The following is a 10,093-nucleotide window of genomic DNA, read 5'->3' on the forward strand; positions in this document are numbered from 1 at the left end:
TTGCCCCCATCTGAGCACGCTAACTCTTTGGAGAGTGCACTTGCTCCTCAGTATTGTCTTATGACAGCCAGCCCAACAAGAGTAGAAGAAAACTGTGTCGGGATGAATAAGTTTCCCTCTCTGAGCAAGGCACATATGTACTTCGATACTCCGAGCACTCTAGAGAACTTGCCTCCAAGTATGCCGGTTTTGGCCTTTTCTTTTTTTAAGAATATGCACAGCCTTAAGAAAACCCAGACATAATGTTAGCATGTCTCTAGTGCACCTAGGAAAGGAAGAGAAGATTCAAGAGGGATTGTTCTCCCCTGAGCTCATCTTCAAGGCTGATATTTTGACGAGATCAGACTTCTAAAAATCATTGGAATCTGGGTAAACTCATTGGAATCTGGAGAAGTCTACACTTACCCCACATCAGAATTTTGTCTACCGAGCATCAACACAGTCCAAGGAAAAGTGTTACCATTACAGGACAGGTTACATAGGTTGAAGAAAGTCACAACACTCTTCCTGACAGGAATCCCTCACAGCGAAGAACAGGCAAAGACAGCTTGGATGTATGTCTTTCCTGGAAAGCTTGGTCCCACAGGGGAGGCTACACCTTCAGTCCGTACATTGGACTCTGAAGTCCAATTGGGACCTTTTGTCCACAAATCTGACATGGAGAGAGATAGAAAGGGTGCTCCCCACTCTACCCAAGACATCTGAAAACAGAAAGCGTTTCAAGAGGAAAACCTGCAATGGGGAACTTTTAATCAGGTGGTTCTGCTGTAACCACCAAGATAGGTAGGTAGTGTTGAACTTCCTGTGTCACCTTTACATTAGGTCTATGGACAGAAGACAGGCAAAAGGTCCCACGTAAATATCTCAGAATTGAAAGCAGCGTACCTAGCCCTGATCCATTTCAAAGACATTAAGAGGTCATTATAGTGTTGAGTGACATCACTACAGTTGTAGCTTATGTTAACAAGACAGGGAGGCCAGTTTCTCATCCCCTTTGCTAGTTGGTGGTGAGCATACACTCGTGGTCACAGGTCAACAGAGCAACCATGTCAGCAAGATTTATTCCATGGAAACGGAACAACATCGCAGACAATCCGAGTCATCTCAATCAAGTTGCGAACTCGGAATGATCTTTGAATTCTCTGGTGATGAGGGAACTTACAACTTGGTGGCAAAACATTCTGATAAGCTTGCTGAAGATAATTATCTGTTCCCTAGTTTGCAATTTGGTTTTTGTAAAGGCCTTGGAGCATGTGATGCCCTTCTTCCAATATCCAATGCTGAACAGAAATTCCTTGATTGAGGTCAAGAAGTTCACACGATTTACCTTGATTTTAGTGCTACCTTTGACCGTATTAATCTTGAGGCCCTTGTTTTCAAACTCAAACAATTGGGAGTGGGTGGGTTGTTTATAGTGACTGCGAACAGAAAACGGGAACCCCAATCTCTCGCTCCCTTGGACACAAAATCAGGACTAATAAGCACACAGCACAATTATAAACGTATAAAAATAAAATTGCAACATCAAGATAAGACTACGAACGAAGAATAGCGTCTGCTAAAACCCAAATTAAATGGAAAAGGAAAAGTGGGGCGGGTACTAAACTATAATAAAGCTGGAACGCTAATCTTGTTCGTAGACTGGACTTGCTAGCAAAAAGTACCATGGGAATAATAACGATAATAATAATGACGGTTCAAAAGGCATAAGGCCAGGGACTTAACCAAGAACCTAAGTGACAGAGTACCAAACGGGCAGACTAAGATGAACTCCCCAAGACAAGGGAACAAACAATGGCCGCCGCGGACGGGCCAGACGGAAATGGTAAAACAGACTATACAGTACTGGATATAAGACAAAAGCCCGGTACTACAAAAAGCTGTCAAAACAAACTATGGTACTTAACATTGGAATGGGTGAAGATGGATCTTCGGTCATGACGAAATAAATCCACAAGTGTGAAAATAAGCCGAGAGCACAACAAATTACACACAATTCTAGCAGTCCAAAAAGAAGGAAGATTTTATCAGAAAAGTGTATTAGAAGGACCCCTTTTCACCGGCCGCCACAGGTCGACCCAGAAATAATAACTGCCTAGCTTTAGGGGCGTACAACTTCAGGAAACCGACAGTAATGAGGATGAGTAACCTTCCTTTGCTGGAAAGAACACTAATAACAACACCACAAAAGACTGTCCTCAAATGAGGCTTAATAAGGTTAGAGGCACTAAGGCCAGTTAAAATTTTGTGCCTTGGTAAAAGTTGGGATTCATATTGATACTTTTTTAAAATGGTTAAGGAAAAGGAAGATCCAAGTAGATTTGGCATCTTATGTTAGGTTAAACCATGTTAGGATGTACTGTATACAGTAGTACCTTTAAGAAAATTTACCATTGTTTTTAAAGTTGGACTCGTATATATTACAGTTTGAGGACTTTGGATAACAATGATGCATAGCTTGTGGAAGTTTCTACAGAAATTGGGCCATTCTACTACAGCTAGGCTAGGCTGTTGATTGGTTTGGGTTTAAAAAATCATACTTAAAGTACTGTATCTTATTACATTGACCATTTTCCTTATACTGTAGTTTCTTTTCACATTCTTACAGATTAGTCCTCCCATTTGCCAAATTAGTATAACCCAAGACATCATAACACAGACATGATTGTGCCATGTTACAATGTGTTCTATAATTACTATGAAATAGTTTTGTGTATTAATCATAACTTGCACTTTTAATTACAGCATCACTCTTTAGTAATGTGTGTGCTAAATATGAGTATAGATTAGATAAATATAGAGATAGAAAGAGATATAAACATATATACATGCTAAAAGCCGAGAAAACATGTGACTGTCCTAAGTTGCCTTGACTTTTGTCAACAACAGTGGAGAAACTTCTCTCAACACTGATTACTGTAAAACTGTTGAAATAATTTTTGATGGCTTTTATGCCATCTTTTAACTTTCTTTAACTGTCGAGAGAGACAATTACACTGTAAAATAATGTAAGTTCAAAAATGGTAGCAGTGTCTGGAAATTATACTGGTGATCATGAAATTAAAGAATTTACTTCAGATTTTGTCTAACATTCAACTACAGAGCACAACAAAATTTTTATTTTGGATTCTGTCGAGTATAAAGTGCGAAAGAAAAAAAACAAGGGAAATTAGAGATACCCTAAAGCTTTCGATATTATTACTATACAGTAGAAACTGCAATTACTAATCATGGATATATATAGGCTATTACTATCATATGCTAAAATCACAAAAAAAAAAAATAAAAATTATGAATTATCCTTTAATAGTAAAACTGTTTATGGGTAGGCCTATATTAAACAAAAATTATTTGGTGATGGTTCCAATATATATATTTATAATTACAAAGACTCCCCTGGTAATAAAATTTTCATTGTAAAATATGGTGATATTCAAGTTTCCACAACTAGAATATTGTGACAGTGAACAGTTACTAAAATTGTATTAAAAAATTGAGATGAGGGTCTACTTTCACAATATATATAGTGATCCTGAATGACTCCATATTAGTATGTCATCATTGCTTGAATTTTTTTAATATTTTTTTAATTTTCATTACTTCTTATATATATCATTTATTTATTTCCTTTCCTCACTGGGCTATTTTTCCCTGTTGGAGCCCTTCAGCTTATAGCATCTTGCTTTTCTAACTAGGGTTGTAGCTTAGCTAGTAAAAATAATAATAATAATTGGTTACAACCGTCTCTCCTTTCTGAGGCTTGACCCGAGTAAAATATCTTGGATTAAGAGGGGCAAGTCACTACATATATCCCTGTTAATTATGCATTAACATCACTAAATTGTACAAAAATTCCTGGTTAACCACCCAAGCCCAAAATAGCTGGGGTATGCCTATAGGGAAAAATGCTTGTCAGAAGCACAACAAATACCTATCATTCACTACTCCTATTCAGTTTTGAAATGAACATGTTACATTGCTGATACTCTTTTCATCAAAATATTAGGTGATATAACAAACTGGGGGTAGAAGGCAACAGAACAGAGTTAAGTTTGGATACTACTGTATGTTGTATATTGCTGTAATTACCAATACATTATCACAAAAAAATCATTGTATTTTCTACTAGGATGTTTGCACCACATGGACCATATTCGAGAGGTTTTCTTTTTTTTAAATACCAAAATCCAGGAGGGTGCACTTTACTGTTTCTGGATTTATTAAATAATACAGCACAGGTTTCTCAAATAATTGGCACAAAGCAGTTAAAGAAACAAAAGACGATGGTTTGAACTTTTATATAAAAAAAAAAGCAACCATAAAAATAGTTCAAAGTATTAAACCTACCACACAGCTGCTAACCATTAAATAAATTGTCATTGATTAGTCAGTCTTCTAACTATTCAATTCATGGATTCTAAAGAATTAAACCCATCCAGTTGGGCTACCGAAGAAAATTCAAACTTATAAGCGAGGATTTACTAGAAGGAACAGATTCATTTTTTATCAACCAGCCCTTCCAGCTAAGTATATGCTCTTGCAACAGAAAACAACCTTACTCATCTGCATGAAAAAGCAGCAGCATAGGATTTTTTGTGTTCCTGCTTGGGATAGCTGGGAATACAGGGGCCTATCCCCCTAACCTAAGGTTAGGTTAGGGAAGGTCAATTTAGAAATATCCTAGTATCACTTATTATTATTATTATGACATCTGCTACTTTTCGTTAGCACTACGTACTCAACTTTACAAGTTTTTTTTTTTTTTTTATTTGCACATTCTAGGGGTGTTAATAACCTAACCAACGCGGTAACACCTGTCTCAATATTAGGCCTAAGAATACCTGTCAAGCAGGGCTCAAGATTACCCCTCTGTTTAATGAGCTTGAACACAAAACACAACTTCAGTCAATTCCACACAATGCCATTTCTTCCAATACCAAAATCAATATAAGTGTAGTTGGGAATTCAAGCAAACAAAATATGTTTTATTCTGAATTCCCAAGTCTAGAAAGTTGAAGCTGGATTTTTCACAACATTGTTACACCTTTAAACTAATCTAGCAAGATAATAATTCAACAAAATTAAAATATTCTGTCAATGCTGTTACTGACAAGTCATGTTACAAACAATAGGAAAGATTTTACCTGTGCAAATTTTCCCCATCGTAACGAGTCTAACCAATCACAACTATCGCATTATATTTGTAACGTACATCCAGACTCACTGAAATCACAAAGCCTACTGACAAAACAACAGTCAACAGCTGGGGAGTGGAGGAGGAGCTTGTCAATGGTGCTTTGCAGTTGCCAATGACGATTTTTCGTATATTTTTTTCCTAATGTTTGTTTCACATTGTTATTCATCAGCAACATTTGTACTTCAGTATCTAATTATTGAGCTACATTACTCAATATGATTAATACACATGAGATACAGCTAATCCACGAATTATCTACGCTAAATGCCACAATAGTTGTTCCATAGTCAATCCAAGAACCGCTTTTTCATTTACTATAGTAGCCTACGGCAGTTTTGTGAATCTTTTTCCAGAAAGCTACATCTTTCTTCCTCGACAACCATGTCATGAGAATTAACTTACTGAAAACATTACTTATTTCTTTATTAAACCATAGTTTAAAATATTATAATGGTTCTCATTGCAACCAACAGTGATTCTGCCCATGAAATAAATGCTTATTTTCTTTTCTTAACATTTGGCCAGCAATTCTGAATAACGGTGACATTTGGTATTTGACCTCGCAGTTGGGACCCAAGGCACCCAAGTTATATAGAACTGCCTTAAAATACAAACATTTCTAAAAGTGAAAAATTAATAAGTATTAGCAGATGAGTGTGAAATCACAATTGTACAATGTCAACTAGAAGTGATCACCAAGCCATAATAATATCAGTAACTACCAAGTTGAGCGGCATTTGTGAGAAAGCTTAATATAAGCGTGAAATGTGGCTCACCAGGTCGCTGGGAACATGGAGGCACATTGCTTCCGACAGTTGATTTGGAATGAAGCAATAGGTGTAGTCGCTCAGATAAGTCCGTCACGAAGAGTCCACAATGTATATATATATATGTATATATATATATATATATATATATATATATATATAGAGAGAGAGAGAGAGAGAGAGAGAGAGAGAGAGAGAGAGAGAGAGAGAGAGAGAGTGTTATAGTTGACATCCATAGTAGAAAACTTCAACTACTATTACAGGCAGTATAGTATATTGTACTATAATATTTCCAGCCATAACTACTTTAACAGCTTGGCATAAATGTTAAAATAAGCAAATGCGACGCATAAAATGAATATAAAAACATGAAAGGATGTTAGTCACATGTCATGTGAGGCAAGTTCTCTACTGCGAATTCTATTCTTTTTACACTACGAGTTTCTTTCCTGTCCTGTACTTTATCTGCTGACTTTGACTCATGATGCTCTGCAATTTTCCTTATGCACTGTATTTTTAAAGGAAAAACAATTGCTCAAGCAATTGTGTGCGTTATAGTTAATATCGCACACCGAACAGCAATTAATATTCATGTGTTGCAAAGTGCACCGTAAAGCAGCGAGGGGGGATTTAGTGCACTCACTCACATGAAGCAATGATGCAAATTATGGTTTAGTTTATTTTTTTTTCCTTTTGGCGTGTCCGTGAGTCACAGATAACTGCTACCTCTTGGCATTTTGATCAAGCAGCCTTTGCGACGGCAGTCTTGCTATCTGTTCTTTTTAAGCGGTTGTCGCGGTTAGACTATCTGTAGCCTACATGATGACAAATAAACATAAATGTCTAAAATACTGATATTGTTTGGTTTATTCCCTCCTGCGATCCCATGGGATTATCGTTAGACCAAAAGGGTTGCAAAATAACATGACTAGTGTTCCTGACAAAATTTAGCAGTCATGACATATAGCTGCAGCCGATGTTTGTCATGCTCGAAAACAACAGCTCTACGGGCTGCTGGTGTGCAAGAGCCCATGCCTACAACAACAGCTAAATGTTTGAACCTTCGATATTGCAACCATTTAATAATGATAACCAGAAAGCACGTAAATATGTTTTCTAACTACTAAAATGTGTTTTTCCATTACTAAATTTTACTTTAATGGACATAACTTTTCTTTAAGTTTCATTATTGCTTTTTATGACCTGTAAAAGAGACCTGGTTCCAATAGGATTATTATTATTATTATTATTATTATTATTATTATTATTATTATTATTATTATTATTATTATTATTATTATTACTTGCCAAGCTACAACCCTAGTTGGAAAAGCAAAATGCTATAAGCCCAAGGGCTCCAACACGGATAATAGACCAGTGAGCAAAGGAAATAATTAAACTCCAAGAGAAGTAATTAACAATTAAGATATTTTAAGGATAGCATCATTAGAATATATCTTTTATATTATATAAACTATAAACACTTAAAAAAACATGAGGAAGAGAAATCAGATAGAATAGAGTGCCCGAGTGTGCCCTCAAGCAAACGAACTCTAACCCAAGACAGTGGAAGGCCATGGTACTGAGGCTATGGCACTACCCAAGACTAGCGAACAATGGTTCATTTTGAAGTGTCCTTCTCCCACAACAGCTGCTTACCATAGCTAAAGAGTCTCTCCAACCCTTGCCAAATGGATAGTAGCGACTGAACCATTACAGTGCCGTGGTTAACTCCTTGAGAAAAATAAATGTTTGGTAATCTTAGTGTTGTCAGGCGTATGAGGACAGAGGAGAATATGTAAAGAATAGGCCAGGCTATTCGGTGTATGTGTAGGCCAAGAGAAAATGAACCGTAACCAGAGAGGTTCCAATGTAGTACTGTCTGGCCAGGCAAAGACCCCATAACTCTCCAGCGGTAGTATCTCAACGGGTGGCTGGAGCCCTGGCCAACCTACTACCTAACAAATGTACTTACACGGCGTGTCCTTGATAGGAATATATATATATATATATATATATATATATATATATATATATATATATATATATATATATATATATATATATATATATATATATATATATATATATATATATATATATATATATATATATAATACCGTATGGTAAAGAGGGCGGCAAGAAGGCACCACTTTTCATCTTATCATTAATGCATGTTTTCTTATTGTTCTTTTATAATCAAACTTGAGCTTGCCAGAAGCGAAAATCTTACATGTTATATATCTAGAAAATAGTTCCAGACAAACGCGTACTTTCATCCGATGAATTATACATTTAGTTGTTCAATATTGTGCTCTTAGATTTACTGTAGTCTCCATTTCATCAGTCATGTTTTCTAGATGGCAAATTGATAAACAGTGGATCCAAATTGACGTATTCTTATTTGTTGACCTTCATTATTTACCGTTGGGTCCTACATTTTACAGCCAAGTTTCCTTGTAAGGTAGAGTAGCGATTAGCTGCTTACATAGCTGGACTTTCAGTCCTCTCAATTCCTCTCTTAGGCCTGCTTTCATTCTTTTTTTCATCAGGCTTGCTCTCTCAATTTATCACGTAGTTCTTCTCTCGTTTCGTTTTTTAGCAGTACTCTAAGTTATTTTTTTTTATCATTAATCTCAATTTATCTGTTAGTATCAGATAAAATTTCTCTTAGCCCTTAGTGTCTCTTTCAGTTTTACTCCCATTTTCTTTCTTAGCCTTTCTATCAATCCCTTTTTATCATCAGGCCTTGAGATCGTTATGGGTATATCATAAAATATCAGAAATGAAACTAAAATTTAGTATTTTAAGCAAATATTTGATGTATCGCAAACGTTTCTCCCATTTTACTATTAAGTGAAAAAAAAAAATTAAGTAACAAGCACCAAATTTTGGCATTTTCAAAATGAGTTGTAGCCTACCATTTGTACTTGATACCCCGTAATGTACCAAATTTGGTTAGTACCAAAAACGTAACCATATACTCCTAAAATGAACAGGCCAGTCCGTTAGGATGTGTGGTCATTTTTCACAGGGCTGTCAGGACAGGAGCGCCGTTCCAATCCAGCGGGAGAAACCTTACGGCCGGTCCTGTGTGTGTCGAGGGCCGTGTCACCCCGACCGTATATAATATCAAACTGTAAAGTTATACGGTGTTTTTTACATTAAAAGCAAAGTCAAATTCCGCATATTCGTGTATATTCATTGCATACATTTATTACCTGCCGTGAAATATCTGTGAAGAGTTGACTGCATTCTTGCGTTCATGCACTCAATGGGAGCATTTGCGCAAATATCTATCGATTATTAATCATTGGAAAGGTTTTTCGAACTTAAAGTACTGTATATAAAGTCCTCCAATTTTATTTCCTTTGAAGGAGATGGGTCGGTGGCCAAGATTGGGTAGGATTTGTGTGGGGGTGCCATATGTTGGGATTAACATAGAGCACAGCTTGGTGCGGAAAAAGGGTAATAGTTTAATTTTTTCGAGCGAGTGTCTGTAGAGGCTTTTCTATTTACTTGCCTCCTCTTTACGATTGGAATAAATATTCATCTTGCAGATTACAAATTGGATATATTTTTTATGCCTCTTTGTAAACAGGAGCGCAGACTACGCATCCAATCTGACAAATGGCGTAAATTTCATTCTATGACGGATGATGGATCGGATGGAGGGAGGGGAAGAAAGTGGGAGACCGAGCGCTTCTCCCTCCCCTTACCCTCGCTTGAGAGGTCATTCTTCATATGAAGACTCAATATTGTATTTGTAGTGTTCACTTTAATTTCTTTTATTAATATGTATGCAATTTGCCAAACCTTATAATTAGTTGATTTGAGATTTTTTCTTGTAAATGGCATACGCTGTTTTCGGCTCAAATTATGTTTTATCGGCCTCCTTAGTGCACTGGTAATATTCAGTTTATTTTTTCTTGGTAGGTAAATAATTTTACACATATTTACTCGTTTATGTTTTATTTTATTTGTAAACGGTAAGCTCTTTGTGGTTCATAAGATTTTTTTCAAGACACCGCTATGTGTTTGTAACATTCTTTTCATATTTAATTTCAACATTTCATTTGGTAAATTATACTTTTTTTTTCAACTTGAGAATTATGTACATAACTCTTAA

At 36.1% G+C, this 10,093-nt stretch overlaps 1 protein-coding gene across 1 annotated transcript in view; it reads right to left on the bottom strand.

Annotated features, from left to right (window-relative positions):
* The window catches only part of LOC137639560 (lysosome membrane protein 2-like), a 101,204-nt gene extending 95,932 nt beyond the window's left edge, over window positions 1-5,272 (bottom strand). Inside the window, exon 1 of the mRNA XM_068371823.1 lies at window positions 5,145-5,272. Within this exon, the coding sequence (XP_068227924.1) occupies window positions 5,145-5,163 (19 nt within the window). The 5' untranslated portion in view covers window positions 5,164-5,272. The remainder of the gene's footprint in view (window positions 1-5,144) is intronic.
* Window positions 5,273-10,093: the final 4,821 nt, after the last annotated feature.

Source organism: Palaemon carinicauda, chromosome 4, assembly GCF_036898095.1.
Source record: "Palaemon carinicauda isolate YSFRI2023 chromosome 4, ASM3689809v2, whole genome shotgun sequence".
Classification (NCBI taxonomy): Eukaryota; Metazoa; Arthropoda; class Malacostraca; order Decapoda; family Palaemonidae; genus Palaemon; species Palaemon carinicauda.